Raw genomic sequence first — 19,782 nt, forward strand, 5'->3', positions numbered from 1 at the left:
TCCAGTACTCTTTCCACTGGGGTTTCTGGGACCAATATATAAGTTTTTGCTCCCAACAGTCATTTTTAGACTTACTTCTCTAAAAAAGTTACTTCAGGAACATGGTCCTATTTCAGAAGACTCAATCCCTTTGTACAACCTGCCCACTGTTGATGCTTCCTCCTTCCAGCCCAATATGAACATGTGCACCCACATGCAAACACACACACACACACACACACACACACACACACACACACACATACACACACAACATAGAATCTACAACAGAGTTGAGGAGAGTGGAGGAGGGAAGCCCCTGTGCTGGAGAGAGTGGGCTGCCTCAAGGAAGACAGTAGCATTCTGGCCAGAGGGGCTCCTGGGGCAGACAGGAGCTAGTGGAGGCCAACTGTCTTCCCATAAGCCTACTGTGAGTTGGAAGAACCCCAGGGCCTTGCCTCTCTTCTCCGTGACCCCAAGGGCTTCCATCACAGGTCAGCCAGCAGGAGCACTGCTGGCGCAGATGACTCTCCCTCACCTGGACCAAGTTCTGACCACCAGGAAAGCATCACCTCTGCCTGGCAGGGCCCTGGTGGGCTCACTCATCCTAGCCTTGTTTAGGAAATGCTATCAGCAGCGAGGAAGGAAGAGTGCATGTGTGGTCACTCTGGAGACAAGCCAGGAGCAAAACAGCAGCCTCACACAGAGGCCAGTCTCAGCCAGAGATCTATCCACCTTCCACCTCTCCAGTCTAGAGAGCTCCAGTGTCTAACCCTGACTCTAGTTTGCAGAACCTTGCCCCTCCTCTCCTCTCTCCCCCTCTCCTACAGCCTGCATTTTCTCCTTGCTAATTGGAAAAGGCTTGTTTGAGGTGTACTATGGTGATCATAGAGGCCTCTTTCCTAATGTACTACACAAAACTCAGGTAAGCTGAGATTCTAAATGTATGTGAGGATGAGTGAGGGCAGGAGAGGAGAAGATCAACAATGGACTAAGGTATGGATATCAGAGGTAGCCAGAGCCCCAGAAACCTTACAGACTTCATTGGTAGTGTTGTAGATCTTGGCACAGTAGGTGCTATGATATACACAGTAGGTAGGTTGTATGATATACAACCATATATCATAAAATAAATCTCTGAGCAGCCCTGCCTGGTCATCATGAGATGTGGCAGAAAAGGTTGCTCCTTTGGATTGGGCTTGAAACAGGGAACAGCTTACTTCCATGATGACACTGAGAATATTTGATAAAATGCCCCATGATTCTATAAGCCAGACTCATGTCTGGCATCTCCACATTGCTCTCAAACTCCATGGCTACAAAGAAAAGAATGGAAAAGGAGAGGAAGGAGAGCCATCTCTGACACCTGCACCCCTCAAGTGGTCCCAGGTCCCCACTGCAGCTGCTGTTACCCAGGTATCAAAGCTGCGGCTGAAATGAACAGGCAATGTGGAAAGTGGAAAAGATACTGGTTTTGTCATCAGCACAGTCAAGGTTCACTGTGGTCATCTGATATGTACTGAGCATCTTCGTGCCAGCTCTGGAGAGGCATGATGTGTCAGGTGTGTGCCCTGCCCTTGTAGATGTCATGATCTTGTTGGAGACAGAGATGTGTAAACAAAAAAACTATGTGGTGGAGGATGGAGCAAGAGCTCTCCTGGAAACACTGGAGATGATCTCCCAGAGGGCATGCCCCTTGAAAGGAGAGAAGGATTTTGCCAGGCAGAAAATGAGTAGGCTTCTAGGTAAAAAGGCAGAATGAACATGCCATCTATCTTCACACCCTTCCTCAAGCTCACTAAACTGCCCTGAAAAGACTTTTTAATCAACAAAGATGAAGTGAACAGGCAAGGAGAGTAATAGGAGCAACAAAATTTTGAAAGTTAGAAAGCAGATGGACAAGTGGAAACTGACTTAGCAGACTCAAGACAGCTCAACCCTAAGCTAGCAGTGGAGAAAACTGAGAACTATCCTTTCGACACCAGAAAATCCCCAAAGGGCCTAAGAATTGGCAAATTGGTACCTCTGGAACTGGGAGAAAGAGGAAGGAAGAAAGGTTAAAGGTGCTTAGAAAATAGATCTCTGGAACCCTTCACCCATTCTATCTCACTGGATGACTGCTCCTTCCCCACCACAGCCAAAGGTGAAGTTTATTATTTGGAAATGTAAAAGTCTGCCCTGAGAGTAAGCCAGCATAACTGAGGGATAACTATTCTATGACAAATAGAAAAATGTAATAACCATGTATCATAAAATAAATGTCTTATGCTGAGAGCCCACCCAGCCCTCTGGTCTACATAACTCCCAGAAAATCTTTTGCTAGGAAACCTCACTAGTCCAAGAGGAAGAAACTAAAGAAACTTACTTGGCAGTTCCCAACAGTGGCTACCTAGATCACCCTACAGTAAACAGCCAAGTTTTCAGGCCCCTCCTCCTTGCTCAGAACCTCTGATCAGCTTGTAAGTCTCCTACTCTTGCTCATTATCTGACAGCCAAAGATTTCTAGATATGGGAGGAAAGCCTGTAATTGAAGATTGATGATAAAATTAAATTAAACAGAGAAAAAGCAAGACAGAAGAAAAACTACGCAAGGAAAAGGAAACTTTTAGTAAACTATCATTAATAAGCGTTTCAGACAGCTAAGAAAAGATACTACATTCATGACAAGTGCAGGATGCTTACAGAAAATGACAAAAATTAAAACCCTTGGAAATTAAAATTCAGTAGAAGAGTTGAAAGATAAAACTGAGGAAATCTCCCAGAAAGTAGAGCAAAAGACAAATAGATGAAATGGAAATAAAGGATAAGAAAATAAAAGTCCATGTCCAGGGGAACAGCTATCCAAACAGGAGTTCGTAAAGTAAGATGACAGAAAACAGGAGGATAAAATCAAATTTCCCAGAACTAAAGGCTCTCCGTTTCCAACTGAAAGCATCTAAGCATGTTCCAGGGTGAAGAGACCCATATCAAAATACATCATTATGAAATACCAGAACACTCTTACAAGCTTCCAGAGAGAAAAATTGGTCACATGCAAGGAATTACGATCAAACTGTCTTCTCACTCTGAAAAGCAACATTGGAAGCAAAAAGATAATGGAACAATGTCTAAAATTCTGAAGGAAAATTATTTTCAGCTTATAATTCTATACCCAGCCAAATTCCCAAGAAAAAGTAAAGTAGAAAAAAAGAGGCTGGGCACACTGGCTCATGCCTGCTATAATCCCAGCACTTTGGGAGGCCAAGGTGGGAGGATTGTTTGAGCCCAGAAGTTTGAGACCAGCCTGGCAACATAGTAGGACTTAGTCTCTACCACACACACACACACACACACACACACACACAAAATAAGCTGGGCGTGGTGGCACATGCCTGTGGTCCCAGCTACTCAGGAGGCTGAGGCAAGAGGATCACCTGAGCCGGGGAGGTTGAGGCTGCAATGATCTGTGATCATGCCACTGCACTCCAGCCTGGGTGACAGAGGAAACTTTGCCTCAAAAAACCAACCAACCAACCAACCAACAAAAACATTTTCAGACACGAGGAATCCAACATCTGTTTCCCATGTACTCTGTCTAGAAAGCTACCAAAACAAGAATGTAAATCAAGAAAGAAAAAAATGTAGAATGCAAAAAGCAGGAAAGTTATCACAGAAGAGAGGTAAAACAAATCTAGAGGATGGCAACTGTGTACCAGATGCAGGGAGAAATGAAGGCACATTGGAGCAGAGGGACTCAAGGGAGAGCAAGGTCCAGAGCTTGCCATCACCATGCCCTCTGCTACTCCACCATCTTCAGGACCTGATGAAACCACTCGGGCAGTATTCAATAAAGCAAAAAAAATAAATAAATAAACCAAGAAAGGAAGACATGAGATACAGGAAGCTGAATTAACCCCCACAGAAAAGCAAAGGGAAGACCCAGGATAACAGCTGTGTATCAGGCCCCAAAAGGCTAGCAGTTCAGATAAAAGAAGAATGGAGAGCTCCAAGGGGAATATCTCCAAGGAAAGTAACTGCCAGATTACTGATGTCATTGACCTTGCAGAATATTGTCTTAAGAGGCTATTAGGAGGTATAAGAAAAATTAGCAACAGATACCAAAAAAAGAAACAAATGAAAAACGATGGAAAATACTAACCTTAGGAAAAACAAAAGAAAAAAAAATAAGCATAGTATGCTACAATGTTCAGTTAATTTAAGCAAAAATTATGAAATAACTGAAGCAGGATAGTTTTAGAAAACTATCATTAATAAGAGTCAAGGAAGTAACCATGTCCTCAGGACACAGCAACCATCGGGACCATACAGTCAACACAATTAAGCCCTAACATGGGCATTGTAAAGTTCATTCAAGCAAAGCTATCTCCAGTAGGGAATTTCCCATGTAGAAAGCAGGAGCATTTTGATTTTACCTGTCCTCAAACTCACCCTTTGCTCATTGTAATAGTAAAAAACACACCCCTGGGTGGAGATTTAAGATACATGCCTCATTAGCATGGGTGTGGTGGCATACACCTGTGGTCCCAGATACTCATGACGTTTGAACAAGCATGTACAGCTACTGCACGTGTGCACCCAGAAGACCACCCAGAACATGCTTACGAGCAACACCTCTTCCTACTGCCTCATGAATAATCATGTAAAACTTACAGAAACGTAGTCTCCCTAGGTACCAGTCTTTGCTGTCTCATCCTCACGAGAAGCCCAAGCTGAATCTTCTCTCTCTCTCAGGTGTCCTGTCTATTCTGCACCTAACTTTTACAGTATTCTTTTTCCTTTGCAATAAATTGTTCTATCTCCTTTGCTGTGTGTCTTTTGTTTAAATCTTTTTAAACTAAGAAGATGAGAACCAAAGTCCCACAACTGCTGTCAACATAATTATATGAATAAGATAAGTTTAGGGAAATAGAGAAAATGATAGTATAAAAGAGCTAATTCCTTATCTACCATAACAGGAAGACAATAGAGAACATCTAAAACTGAAGAATTTCACGTAGTACTCAGCATGATGGAAATGTATACATGCCAGAAGAAACAGCTAAAAGCTGAAAACAGTTGCTTCTGGGAAGACAAATTGAGAGGGGTGAACTGCTGTATTTTGAAGTATGCCTTTTAGTATAATTTGAAGTCTTAAATTATGTGCATATATTAATTTGACAAAGTAAAATTTAATTTTCTTTAAAAAGAAGCATTAAGGACTTTCTTTTTTTTTTTTTTTTTTTGTGACGGAGTGTCGCGCTGTCACCCAGGCTGGAGTGCAGTGGCTGGATCTCAGCTCACTGCAAGCTCCGCCTCCCGGGTTTACGCCATTCTCCTGCCTCAGCCTCCCGAGTAGCTGGGACTACAGGCGCCCACCACCTCGCCCAGCTAACTTTTTGTATTTTTTAGTAGAGACAGGGTTTCACTGTGTTAGCCAGGATGGTCTCGAACTCCTGACCTTGTGATCCGCCCGTCTCGGCCTCCCAAAGTGCTGGGATTATAGGCTTGAGCCACCGCGCCCAGCCAGACTTTCTAAATAGAGAAAATCAGATGTGCAGAAGCACGAAGCTGTGAAAGAACCGGGTTTTTCTAGGAAACTCTAAGTGCCACAGTAACACAAGAGATGCAGGCGGGAAGCAGCATCAGATGCCGGAGAGCAAAAGCAGTGTCTCCCTCACCAGTGCTGCAGACTTTGGCAGTGCATCAGCCTCTTTCAGCTTCCTCCTTGGTAAAATTTGACTAAAAATAGCACTTACATCATAGGGATTTGTAAGAATGCAATGACAATGAAAACAGACAACTTGTGAAATTCACCATATGCCATACAAAGGTATGGGATGAATACCTATGTCCCTCGGAGCAGAGAGTGTTCTCAGTCTGCAGCTCAGAGGGTTGAGTAAGGGTGAGAACTGCCCAAGTGAGAAGCTGTTTACTGGCTGGGGTAAACAAGTCCCCCAGAATTAGGGAATGTCACAGCTGGAAACCACGAATGCCCTTGACTTACAGAAACAACAGGCTCTCCAGAGGGAGCCTGGGCCTGGGATCTGATAGCTGCACAGCTGGGAGGTGTGGGTACCCATTCATGGGTCCTGCAGGCCCTGAGGCTGGTCAGGTTGGAGTCTCTACTGGGTGGTCTCGGGGAGAGGCAATGTCTAGAACCACCCTCCCAGCACTCCCACCCACTATCCTCCCCTTCCAAGGAGTATCACTCTGCTTCCTATTCTGCCAAACAGTTGCTTCAAATTCCACCATGAAGCTCAGTGAAATGCAAATAACAGTAGTCAGTTTCTAACACTTATATGGTACTTACTGTACATCAGGTACTACTCCAAACACTTTGCATGTATTAACTCATTCAATCTCAATTAACCCTATGAAGTGCATCCTATCATTATCCCCACTTTACAGATGAGGCAGCTGAGAGGTTATGTAACCTGCTCAGTGACATCATTGGAAAGGGGATGAGCCAGGACTCTAAGCCAGGCAGTCTGCCTCCAAGGTCTGTAGTCAGAATCACCACATGCAATTATCCTCTCAGGCTTGAGACTCCCAACCATCTAATTACTCAACTATAACATGGGGATACTCAGGGAGATGGCCTCAAAGATCTCTTTCCATTGGAGTACTTCTTTTCATGCAACACATTAGTCATGGATGTATGCCTGAGGGTCAGGAACCTTCACTGAGGACAGGTTCCAAAGAAGAGTAGGGTATATATGTGGCTCCATAATGGGATGAGCAAGGGGCACCAGCTCCTTGTTGGTGAGAAAAAGCTCAGAAAGTAAATATCACCTCACATAGTTTTGTGCACACAGCCTTTCCACCCCACCATTCCTGTCCTCACAGCCTCCTTGGACCCTGCTCTCTGCAGAGGCCCTGGCATGGAGCATACAGATTCCTTACCTGTGACGATGCAGGTGAACCTGACGTCGCTGTCCTCAGACACAGCCCTGGACTTGAGCGTGGTCTCGAATAGCGGCTGGGTCTCCTCTGTGAGCTGAGCAATGATGGAGCAGAAGGTGCTCCTAGGAGAGGCAAAGAGCTATTCAGAGCTGGCCTTCCCCACAACAAACAGCACAGCCTGGCCTGTCCAAGGTAGCTTCCATCTCACCATGCCTGTCCATCTTCCTGCGGCCAGAGCTCCAGCACCCAGGCAAGTCTTTCTTCAAGGCAGCCTGTGCCTCTTGGCTAGGCTGGGGCCAGGTATCAAGAGGTTGAAAGGAATCCTGACCCAGACCCATTACAATAGGCAAGTTACTGACCATGGGCCAGGCTCCTGAGCATGCCATGCTACCAGCCGAGGCATCCCCTCCCATCATTGTTGGGGGGGCCTTACTTCACCCTGCACCTTTCATCTCCAGGGACACTGGTGCATGAGGGAGACACACAGATAAGTAGGTCAAGCCTCGGAGATGGAACCCCTGGCATAGCAGAGCCTCCATTCATGCCAAGAGGGGAAGGCCAGCCAACCCTCAGTGACTCAAGGTCCTAAGAGCACAGGAGCCTCTCCTAGAGCTTGGGCTTAGGAGAAAAGCTCCTACATTTGTGAGTGCAGACCCACAATGGACAAAGAATAAGCTGGCCAATGCTAGGGTCTAGACCCAAAGGGGAACTCTAATTCATAAGGGTATCAGAAAGGAGAGACCCACCCCAAATGAAGCTGAGAAGCAGCCTTGGAAAGCCAGCTGTGGCTCCCCTGCTCCATCCCTGGATACCACATGCTGAAGTGAAACATGATTGGCTGCTCCAGGACCAACCAGCAGGAGTGCCAAACCACAAACAGATCCACCCCTGCAAAAGCCAGAACTTTTAGTTCCCTTCTCCAGTCCATCTCCCAGATTTCAGGGGCATCAGTAAGCACTGAGTCCAGTACAAACTCACCAACAACGCTCAGGGCTTACAGTCTTCTCCTTTCTGGGCCCAGGAAGCAAACCACCATGCCAAACCCTTTCAAGGGCCAGCAGAGACACAGTGCGTTCCTAGGTGTGAAGCGCCACCACATAGCCAGGTTGTGTGGTGCACAAGCCATGCCCAGCCCTCCCTCCCCAGGCACACATCCCATTGTGAGCAGCAGAGAGGACTGTGAAGGGGGCAAAGTGAAGAGAAGCAGGAGAAACTGTAGTGAGAAAGACACATCATTCAAAGGTGCCTTTCCCTGTGCCTCAGAGGAAGGGATGGTCACCCAAGGGCAATGTTTGTCTGTCCATGGCCTCTCTGCCAGGGGCCAAGAGAGTCTGTGGAAGCAGAAGCAAACAGGATCTAGAACCCTACATACTTTGTGGGTAGGGGTTCCACATTCAATGTATCTTTTCTGTGAATATTATTCTAGACTTGAGTTTGAGGAGAAGGGTTGTACCCCAGAGAACATCTGGAATCAAGTAAGACTTCTGGACTGATGGGGGTCCCGCTATGGTTTCACCACAGGAATGCAGATACCTGGGCATTCCTGGAGTTGACAAGGGCCCTCCCCGACAAAGATCATCCATAAAGGGGATCCCAATCTCACATACCTGAACATCTGAGCCGGGTCTGCAGTTAAACATATTCTGTAACACTCCCTACAACCTTCCCTCACCTACAGCTTATCTGTGCAATAAGCTTCTTTTCGTTTTCTTCTTAAGCCAGTCAGAAATAGAGGGTCCTCAGGTACTAGGCTATCAACTCCCTGAACACCGGGAAGTGTTAATATCTGAAAATGTTTCTTGCTTCTATCATACCAACAGCAATTTCTGATTTGGGGAAATATCAAATCCTAATCAACAGTTTCTAGAAACCACCAGGGTAAACATAATCCTACTTCCATGAGTCTGTAGTTAATTCAAACCATCCCTAATTATGTCCTCCCTGCATAATTTGAATACTATCTCATCCATGACCTTGAGCCTGGATCCAATATTCAGTTGAGGCTCCTAGGTATGAAGCCGTTTGGACAAGTCTAAGGAAATCATTTCGGCTACTGGATAAGTGAGACAACAGGGAAACTATGCTTTAAGAAAATTTGCAGAGACAAATGCTCATGCTAGATATTGAAAAACAGGCCGGGCGCGGTGGCTTATGCCTGTAATCCCACCACTTTGGGAGGCTAAGGCGGGCAGATCACGAAGTCAAGAGACCGAGACCAGACTGGCCAGCATGGTGAAACCCCGTCTCTACTAAAAATACAAAAATTAGCCAGGCATGGTGGCAGGTGCGTGTAGTCCCAGCTACTCGGGAAGCTGAGGCAGGAAAATCACTTGAACCCGGGAGGCAGAGGTTGCAGTGAGTTGAGATCGCGCCACTGCACTCCAGCCTGGCGACAAAGAAAGACTCCTTCTCAAAACGAAAAAAAAAAAGAAAGAAAAAGAAAAACAAGTAGTTATTTTATTTCACTATTCTTTTTGAATGGAAAAGAACATATCTTCTCAAACTTTCCACATTAGGTCCTAAGCTGTATTATAAAAAATGTTTACATTAGAAAACAAGTAACAGCCGAAAGGTATGGCTAGATGAAAGCCTTCTCTTTAGGGAAGTGGGCTTGGGGTACATTTGGAGGCACAGGGAGTCACTTTATATACTGTCATGTTCTGCTGAATGTCACACGGCTTCTCATTGCGACAAGCTTTCTGTCCCCGTGATCCAAACCACTCGAATGTGGGATAGACTCTGAGTGTGCTGCGCCCTATGCCCTGGAGAGCCAGGAAGTCCACACATCTGGAAATGGTCTTGTCCAACCCTGACGAGTCCTTCCAACTCCATGACTTCATAAGAATATCACAGACTAATCATATGTCTCTAAAGAACACCAGAATCATTGGTTTTCATGATGTTCAGCAGAACCTAACCTTGCCCTTAGGTTAGGTTTGGTTTGCCCAGGTCCTCTCCTTTCAACGCTTACCACACTCCACTCGGAATTAGTTGTGATATCCTCAGTTCCACCCATGAGCCACACAGAACAAAGTCTCCTCAGTGTTCATCCCCATCAAGGACCATGGACATAGTAATTGCTAATCATGTCTGTAAACATTAGCTATTCAGAAACCAGTTAGCTATTCTGAAATCTTTCTCTGTGTGAAGAAAATGTAGCTAACTCTCCCCAAATCTATCAGAGTCTGGGATGAGGCCCAAGTGGTGGGAAGGAGCCAGGAAATGTTCCCATTTTGATTGTAACAGTCAGTTCAGCCAAGGGTAAAGAGCTGTCCTTCAGTTCAGGAGGCAAGAAGACAGTCATTCACCCAGCAAACCTGGACCATGAGCCTGCTCAGACCTTGCCCTGACTCTGCAGCAAATTCAGAGAATAAGTTATGCAGGAATACACTAACGTGGTATTCTCTGATCTCACAGAGTTCAGTCTTCAGGGATGGGGAGGAACCAAAGAAAAGGAAAATTCAGAGAAAGAGGAGGTAAAAGGAGAACTTAAATGACTGCAGAAAAAAATTTTAAAAGGCAGTTGCCATGGTTAGAAGAAGACAGACAATAAGGTATCACACCTAGATATGTGGTTACAAAAAACATGAAAACCTAGAATTGGGGCCAGGCACAGTGGCTTACGCCTCTAATCCCAGGACTTTAGAAAGCCAAGGCAGGAGCATCCCTTGGAGCCAGGAGTTCAAGCCCAGGGAATACAGTGAGACCCTGTCTCTACAAGAAAATTTTTTAAAATTAGCCAGGCATCATGGTGCATTCCTGTAGTCCCCGCTACTCAGAAGGCTGAGGCAGGAGGATCCCTTGAGGCCTGGAGTTCAAGGCTGCAGGGAGCCATTGCATTCTAGCCCAGGCAACATGACAGAGCAAGACCCTGTCTCTAAGAAATAAAAAACCTGGGATGGGGAAGAGGTGGGTCATGTGACAGGACTGGTGGCTCCCTGTTCTGTTCCCATGGTGTCTCCTAGGGACACAGAGATGTCATTGCAGGCATCTCAGAGACCCCTGCCCAAATTTCTATTCCTGATATCCTGTGCCCATCTCAAATGGCCCATGCAAGCATCAACTCTGGCCCCCTGTGAGAGCCATGTTCACCTGAGTACCTTCTTGCACTCTCCCCACCCGCCCTCCAGCTCTCCCCTCACCCCATGCAGCCTGGTTAGTGCACGAGCAGTCACTCAGTGGCCCCTCAATGCCCAGACCCAAGAAAAAAGCAGTCAGAGAAATGTAGTGCAATATGCATTTACCTTCCAGAGCTGGGGTGAGACAACCGGTTGCTTGATAAGCTAAGCAAAAACAGCAAATGGAATCATTAGGCCAAAAAAGCAAGGAGAAGGAAGTAGGCGAAATCAACAGTCGCAAACTATTAATCGGCCACCTTCTGCGGCCCAGAAGCCTTTCTATTAAAAGGGACCAGCTGTCTTAGTTGGCCTGCTCCATTTAGCAAGTGGCCTGACCACCGGACACCAATGTATCTGAAACCAAGAGCTCATTAAATGCAGCAAAGTCCAGGAAAATGGTTAGGCAGAAAGGAGGCCCCTTGGGGCTGTGCTTTGAGAAAGGTGTGTCCCAGGCATTTGGGTCACTGCCCCAGAGAGGGAAGCTTACAGCTGCCTGGCATGTTTCACCACCCCACAGCATACCAGCCTGGGGGCAAGCTCCTGCTTCAATTCTTGGCCTTCGGGAGAAAACAGCCCCATTCCTGGAAATCCCCTGAGAGGCTAGGAGAGAGAGACAGGTGGCTTGGAGAACACCCATCATTAATATGTTAAAGTATGGTTAAAGAGGCCACACAAGACAAACCAGCTGGGAGAGTGAAAAAGAGAAAAACAAAGCAGTTAATTCAGCAGGAGCTGGGAGGCACCCAGCTTCATGGTCCACACAAGGCCCATTCTGCCTGAGGCCCTGATCATCCCTCCTGCCTGGGGCAGCTAGGAAAGGCCACTGCTTAGGGCACTAGGATGAGGACCCACACAGGACCACCCCTTACTGGAGTTCTAGCCTACTTACTATGAGCCAACTGTTCCCTCTCCCTCCTCCATTCCTGATACAAAAATCTCCAGTGGGGCCCTGGATCCCAGCTCCTTGAGAGATGTCAGGGCTCACCCCATCCACACTCCCTTCAGCTGTCCCTATCATGAGAAGAGCTCTCCCTTCCTTATCAGCAGCCCAGCCTGTTCAGTGGTGCTCACGGTCTGTGTCTCTATGAGGATCCCATCTCTTTATAACCACAAAACCAAACCCATCCTTTTCCCTAAAACCTGGCTTCACCCCTAACCCCGGGCTCCTGGGTTGGTAGATACCTCCAGCATTCTTCCAAACTCCGAAGCTCAAAACCTGCCATCTTGGATTACTTCTTCCCCAACCCCAAATCCAGTTCGTCCACAATTCTTGGCCCTTCTTTCTCCCTTTCTCTCTACTCTTGTTGTACTACAATCTAGACTCTCATGGCTCCACATTGATGACCACCTCAACCCCTCCTCCTTAACCCCTCATATAACCCACTTCTCTAACAAAATGCTGCAGTCCCCCACTGTAGAGGACACTGAGTCTCCACTCCTTGACTGGGCGGGTGGGGGCCTCCCTGATCTACTCACACTCCCACTACAACCAGGTTCCCTCTACCTCCCAATGCTCTGGTGCTACCACAGCCAGGCCTGTCCCTTATTGGCATGAACAATCCTTCCTGACCCCTGAGCCTTCCCTTTTGTTCTCCCTGTTTGGAAAGTCCTTCTTCCCTCCTACTGCTCAATTAAATCCTGCCCATCCAGCCTTCAAACCTAGTTCTTGTAGTTTCTGTGGCTCCTAGCACAGTGCTGCACAGACAATGGGTATTTAACTGCTGTTCTATAGAAGGGAGAGAGAGAGAGAGAAAAAAAAAAAGAGAGAGAGAGAGGAAGAAAAAGAAAGAGGAGGAAAGTAGAGTAGGGGGCCTGGGGAGAGAGGGCAGGGGAGAGAAAGGCATTTTTCAAGCAGGAAGGGTGCTGCCCCCCAGAGGGAGCTGCTGCTCCAGAAAAGATGGAAAGGAGTGTGCTAGAGTGCAGCTGCCTCTGCTCAGAACTTTAAAAATCCTCTGGAGGCCGCCTGGGCAGAACCTCCCATGGTTCCAAGGCACTGGCCAACTCCATCCTTTCCTGACCATAAATTTCATTTGTCCCTCTCCTTTAGGATTGGGAGATTTCTTCTTCTTTGGGTCTGGACTTCTTCCCTGGGAAGGAGAGGGGGAGAGTTAGCTTTCTAATTCAGAAAGGAAAATGACAAGTTCCATCTACACGTGGGTCAAGAAATGAGCTGGGACAGAGGACCCCTCCCCCAGCTCTGCTGCTCCTGGACCAACCATCCTGCCCTCTCTAGGCCTCGCTCTTACATCATTAGTCAGGTCAGGAGAAACCCTGGGCTAATGGAGGCACCTGGTCTTCAGAAGGTGGAAGATCTGCCTGTGCCCTGCTGGCTGGGCCACAGCTAGGCTCAGGGCTGTCACCCAGGCAGGGGAGCTCCCCATTTACTACCTCTGAGGGGGAGCCGAATGAGAGGCATCAAATGTTGGGGCAGAAAAACTTTAAAGAGTTCTTCATGCCACCTTTATCTCACAAAATGGGAATTCATACATAAGCAGAATAGGAAAAAAGAAAAAAGTTGGGGGGTGGGGTTGGAAATCAGGGCCCAGAAAGGACAGGTCTCCTCATAAAGGAGTGAAGTTGGGACTGAGCACAGTGGCTCATGCCTGTAATCCCAACACTTTGTGGGGCTGAGGTAAGAGGATCGCTGGAGCACAGGAGTTCAAGATCAACCTTGGCAATATAGCAAGACCTCATCTTTATAAAAAATAAATAATTAAAAACTAAACTTGGCCAAGTGTGGTGGCTCTCGTCTGTAATCCCAGCACTTTGGGAGGCCGAGGCAGGCAGATGACCTGAGGTCAGGAGTTCAAGACCAGCCTGGCCAACAGGGTGAAATCCCATCTCTACTAAAAATACAAAAATTAGCCAGGTACGGTGGCAGGCGTCTGTAATCCCAGACTACTCAGGAGGTTGAGGCAGGAGGATTGCTTGAACCTGGGAGGCGGAGGTTGCAGTGAACAGAGATCATGCCACTGCACTCCAGCCTGGGTGACAGTGCAAGACTCCATCTCAAAAAAAAAAAAAAAAAAAAAAGAACACCAAACACTAAAAGAGAGAAGTAGGCTACGGAAAACCAGAACTGACCACAGAAGCTGGGAGACTCCGTCCCTCCTGGCTTTCATCTATTCTGGGACATAAAAGGCCTTTGGACAGTCCTGGCCTGATACCTCAGGTTCCCTAAAAGCCCTAGACAGCCTGGCTGACCCATGCTGAACAGCAGAGCTACAGGTTCTGTGACCACCTGGTCCAGAACCTGGTCACAGGTTCTGTGAGTCCACCTGGACCAGGGCCTCCAAGAATCCAGGGGGCAGGGGCTTCTGGAACTTCTGAGTATCCCATAAAAGCTAATTAATCATAACTGCTTCCACCCAACTATTGTGGCCCCTTAACTTCTCTAGCCTACCCACATCTCACTGTCCTATGGGGGTGAGGTCCCAGATGCCGGGTGACCTAGGGGCTGGGCCTACAGTTTGGTGGAACTATCTGCTTGTTGGACCTCTGACCCCAGTGGGCATTGGAAATATTCTTGCACCGACATGGACTAGAACCCTTTCAGAGCTGTGGGGCAGAGAAAGGTGCATGGGGAGATAGGTTCTGGGTCCTCCACCAAGGCTTCTGGTGTCCATCAGCTCAGCTGTCCATCAGCTCCCAGGGGCAGCCCCTCCTCACAAGGGCCCATGAGAATGATGCCTGGAGAGCTCCATGACACATCTGTGTGAAGGCAGACCCAGATGTTGGAGCCAAGAGTTAGTGGGGACAGAACTTTCCTCTCAGTCAAGGACTCAGGACTCTGGCATAGTCAGGGCTCAGCTGGGCTGGAGTCAATATAGTTGGCAAAATTCTACAGGGACTGTCTTTCTCCCTGTCTCTAGGGAGCTCTCCCCACCCCCACAGGCAGTGAGGCTGTTCTGAGGGCTCCCTCCAACACAGGTCAGGCCCTGCTAGAGAAGCAGGAACTGCCCCGCCCCCTCCACTCCCCGCTGCAGCCACAGTCACTTTCTCCCCACTTTGGCAGGAAGCTTTTCCAGAAGCCTGATAAATCTGGCTGTCCTTGTCTCTCAGAACCTCTGGGGGTCTGTGGCTAGCTGGCAGGAGCAGTAAAAAGCTCTGCAGGGGCAAAACACAGCCCAAAGTCCAAAGCTCTCTCCCACTCCTCCTGTCTTGCCCCCTCCAGATACTTGACGAAAGAGCCTCCTTTTAAGAACATTCCCATTTAGGTCCAAAGGGACTTAAGCCAGCCACTTCTATCCCACCTCTAGCTCTCAGGCTGGCACAAGCTTTGTGCTCATGAGGTGTGCAATTAACATTTATCTATCATACAACTGCACAGTCAGGCAGCAGCACTGTGTCCAGTCTCCAGCCCTTTTCCTAAAATCCCAGATCCCCTGCCCTCCCCATTCTGCCTGGTTTTCAAGGTACTATTTCCTCCTTTCCTTCATTGCTGCTGTCTCCAAGAAGGACCCTGGTTCTGCCTCTTCTGTTTGTTCCACTGGTGTTGACAAAGGCCAAACACAGGAGGCAAAGCCCAGACAAGTCACTGTGACAGGTGTGAGGCTCCCACAAGGGAGTCAGCTTCTCTAAGGACTAGAATAAATGTCCAAATTTCACTCCGGTTTATCTGTAGAGCCAGGAGTAGGAAAAAGGGGTATTCTTTGCTGGCAGCCAGGGGCCTTGTTGAGTCTGACTCAGTCACTAACATCAGTCCTCAGCCCTGCCCCAGACATGTGACACCATTTGACGAGTTTTATGCAGAAACTGGTTCCGGTTACATTTGAACTTTCCCAACTCCAAGGTCAATAGGACTCAGCCAATTCACGAGGAAGTGCCCAGGACTTTTCCTGAATGTCCTTGATGCCTGTTTTTATGCTGTTTTAAGAATGGAGAACAAGAGGTCTCTGGACAGCCTCTTGGAGGAATGACTATTTTCTGTATAATACACAAGCCAAGTTCTCAGGCTATGAAACAACCACTATCTCAACACATTTCCCTTTGGAAAATAGACTCCAGAAGTGGAGGGAAACTGAGCTGCCCACAGGGGGCAGGAAGTGTCTGTCTCCATGGCAATGTGCGTGTCCATGTGGGTCTGTGTGCCTTTGATTGCCTTGATGCATGTCTATTGTCTTTGTGTCTTTATATCTGTGGGTGGCCTAGCTGCTAAAACAAAGCTTCCACACCTCTTAAACTCTTGGAAGACCAGTGAAGGGCTCATTAGTTCCACACCTCCCTTGGCATTTCACTTCCCCAAACTGGACAGGGCACTTCGCTCCCTCAGAGCTGCAAGTCCTTAATTCCAGGCATCGCCAGACAGTGCCTCATCCCACCCCCTATCTCACCAGCCCCCACTCAGGTCCTGGGGAGGACCCAAGTTCTGGACCTAGTAGAGGAACCTTATTTACAAAGGTTTATTTCTTTCTGGGGAACCTCCCCACCCTGAGCTAAGCAGCCCCTACGCTGGGCAGCCCCCCAGCACCCTCTCCCTGTCCCCACCAGTTCTCTCCTGCTCCCTTCCTGCCAGGGAGGAATTTCAGCCACTCTGACTTTCCTTATCTCTAACTGTGGAATCCCAAGCTAGGGAATAGCAGGGTGGGGCAGAGGAGATAAAGAAAGCCTTCAGACCCCATGAAATCACTCCAAAGTGGAGCCTTTGTCCTCTCTTGAGCCTCGCACTGCCAGAGGCCTCAGGCCCGTGGATCAGGAGGGGTCACAAGGGGCTACGAAGGCTATTCCAGCTACCATGTCCCCAGACCCTGGGCCTTGGGGCTGAGAGGGCTCGAGGGCGGAGGCCCAGCTCAGGCCTACAGGGACCAGGCCGCCCTCACAGGGACTGATCCCAGGGCCTCACCCGGCCCGACGCCACCCTGCCCCTCGGTACCACTCACCTGGTCTCCGGCCGCACGCTGAGCAGGTAGCTCCGGCTGGCTGGGCTGGGGATCCACACGGGGCCGTCGTCCTCACCGTCGCCCCCCGCCCCAGACCGCCCACCCGCGCCCCAGCCCCGGCTGGGGGCCCTCCGCGACCCCATGGCGCCGCCCTCCCCGACCGCCGGCCCTCACCCGCCCCTGCCTCGCCCGTCCTCCAGGCCCCGGCCTTCGGGCCCCTGCCCGCCGCCGCCGCTCCCGCCCGCGGCTGACGCGAGCCCCTATTTATAGCCGGTGGCCAGGCCGTCGTCACCTGCTGCTGTCCCTCCCCCGGCCCGGTCCGGGCAGCGCGGCTCGGAGACTCTGGGGGGCGCCGGGCCCCAGGTGCCCGCCCCAGGTTTGGCTCCGAGTACGCTCCCTGCTCCCTCGGCGGGCCTGGTGTCTGCAGCAGCGCCTTGTCAGGCGAGGCCCGGGAGCCTCGGAAGGAAGGTGCAGCGTGAACATGGAGACCAGGACAGGTCCCTTCGTGGAGCTCCCAGGACCCGGCTCCCGGCTGGCCTTCCTCCCCTGCTTATGTCCCGTTTTGCATATGAGGGGTCCACAAGGCCTGGCCGGGGCCAGGGGGAGCCAGGTCAATCGCTGGCCAGCTTGAGCTAGACCGCAGGAGACCAGGGAGCCAAAGAACCGGCCCTCTTCCTGGCACCAGCCCTGACTGACCCTCGCCTTGCCTCGCCAGTGGCTGTTGGCCCAGCACGTAGACAAGCCCAGCCACCTGCATTAGTGACCTGAGTCCCTGAGAGGCTGGAACTCCTTGGGATCTCTCTCTCTTGTCTCCCCCCACACCCCCAGTATCTAGCATAGATTAGGGGCTCAATTAACACCTCTAGAATAACTGAACTTCCTTCGTCACTCCTTCGGCCTCCATTTCTCAGCACCAGAGGGGGAAATGGACCGAGTCCTGATGCCCAGAAAAATAATCAAATCATGCAACAATTTCCAAGAACTAGTGCCAAGCCCTTCCGAAACCTGGTCTAAATATTGAAAGTGCCCACAGACTTTTTATCCATCCTTCTTTCTGCTCTTCCTGAGAGCATCCAGAAAGTACCTGAAGCTAAATGACTGCAATTGTTAGAAAGTGGGAGCAAAGGAGTCCAACTCCTCTGTTTTCAAAGCTGCACCCATCCCCACTACTTTTGGAAATGGCTTTCCCCTACTTCGTGTGGTTCCAATAGCAACTACCTTGTTCCCACATGATCCCACTCCTGGCCTCAGCTGACTGGCATCAAACTCAAGCCAGGCTATTCACAGTACCCCATCTCCCTGACTATAGACCCTGGCTGTGCCAATAAAGTTCTTCTCTAAAACATTTTTTTCTTTTTTTGAGACGGAGTCTCCCTCTGTTGCCCAGGCTGGAGTGCAGTGTCGCAATCTCAGCTCACTGAAAGCTCCGCCTCCCAGGTTCCTGCCATTCTCCTGCCTCAGCCTCCTGAGTAGCTGTGACTACAGGCGCCCACCACCATGCCCGGCTAATTTTTGATATTTTTAGTAGAGACGGGGTTTCACTGTGTTAGCCAGGATGGCCTTGATCTCCTGACCTTGTGATCTGCCTGCCTTGGCCTCCCAAACATTAAAACATTTTTAACTGGAATTGGGAAAGAAAACCAGACCCTCTGTGGTGGAAAACTGAGCTGTGAGGCCACAGCTGTCAGCAGCCATGTTTCCTGCTGTGTGGAGTAAGCCAGTTTACAAGAAACAAGAGGAACAAGAAAGCTAGCACAGAGAGAAGCAGAGGCGAAGGACACAGGGTCCTGATGGCTTTCAGGTGCCCTTGTTCAGGTGTTCCTGGGGTCCAGCTTTGTCCCTGGCCTTCCTGCAGGTAGGCAGTTCAAACTTTCCTTGGAATCTGTGTACCAAAAAAGTTCTCCCTTTGCTCAAGCTATTTCCAATTTAGGCTTCTGTTGGCAGAAGTATCCTGACCGATATTAAAGTGTTCTCTCCTAGTGATCCCAAATTCATCTCGTGATCACATGTCCCCATTCATTCTTGCTCTTGGCTCTCTGGAGGTGCACAGAATCTTCAGTCATCTACAGGGTAGTCCTTCAAATATTTGGAAACCCACTTGGAGTTTTGGTTCATTTGTTTAAATCATGTATGCTGGTTCAAGCAGCAGAGAAAAAAAGGGGGTGGGTGGGAAAGCATGTGTCAGGTTAGGGCACAGGTACTAGAGGCAGGGGTCACAGGATCTCTGCCTGCAAGAAGCTCACGGTCTAATAGGTGGGACAGGCAACATATGATGCAGGGGAAAACATACAATTCTAAAACTATGTATAGGGAAGCACCAAAGTATAGAGAAAAGGGTGGTTAGTTTTGCCTGGATTAGGACAGTTTTACAACGAAGGAAGTAAAGCTTAGAAGGATTTTGTAAATTACATAGGTCCTCACCAAGTAGACTGTTATGGGTGGGGAGCAGGAGGAACTGAATATTCCGGATAGAGGTAACAGTATGTATAAAGATATGGAGGACTGAAACAGCCTGGTATGCATGTCACTTGAGTATGAAGTAGACAGGAAAGTAGAGAGAGGATGACGAGGCAGGGGCTAGAGCCTTGAGACCTGCCTAGCACAATGGGGACTCTGGACTTCCCTTCCAGGCCATTTCTCATATGACAATGGATATGGTGCCACTAGTTACCCACTCCAACTTACCAATTTCCTCTGGAAAATGTGGCCCCTGTAGAGGTTAGACCATAGCAACCTACAACTAAATTTGCACCTACATTAGTGTGGGTCTAGGCTCCAGACATTAACAACTTCCCTGACAGACAGCCAAATTATTTCACTGACTCGAGTTTTCACTGAGCCTGTGAGTTTTCAACAAAAACCACTATTCATCAAAGTTTTCCCCACTCCTGAAGTCTTTTTTATCCTAAGTATACAATCTTACC

The 19,782-nt window shown here is 48.8% G+C and overlaps 1 protein-coding gene across 1 annotated transcript in view; it reads right to left on the reverse strand.

Moving 5' to 3' along the window:
* ALPK3 (alpha kinase 3) overlaps positions 1-17,016 on the reverse strand; it is a 58,307-nt gene extending 41,291 nt beyond the window's left edge. Inside the window, exons 1-3 of the mRNA XM_023187159.3 lie at positions 16,859-17,016; positions 11,106-11,144; positions 6,862-6,983 (exon numbers count right to left, since the gene is read on the reverse strand). Of these exons, the coding sequence (XP_023042927.3) occupies positions 6,862-6,983; positions 11,106-11,144; positions 16,859-17,001 (304 nt within the window). The 5' untranslated portion in view covers positions 17,002-17,016. The remainder of the gene's footprint in view (positions 1-6,861; positions 6,984-11,105; positions 11,145-16,858) is intronic.
* Between the last annotated feature and the right edge of the window lie 2,766 nt (positions 17,017-19,782).

The sequence above is a fragment of the Piliocolobus tephrosceles genome, chromosome 6 (assembly GCF_002776525.5).
Source record: "Piliocolobus tephrosceles isolate RC106 chromosome 6, ASM277652v3, whole genome shotgun sequence".
NCBI lineage: Eukaryota > Metazoa > Chordata > Mammalia > Primates > Cercopithecidae > Piliocolobus > Piliocolobus tephrosceles.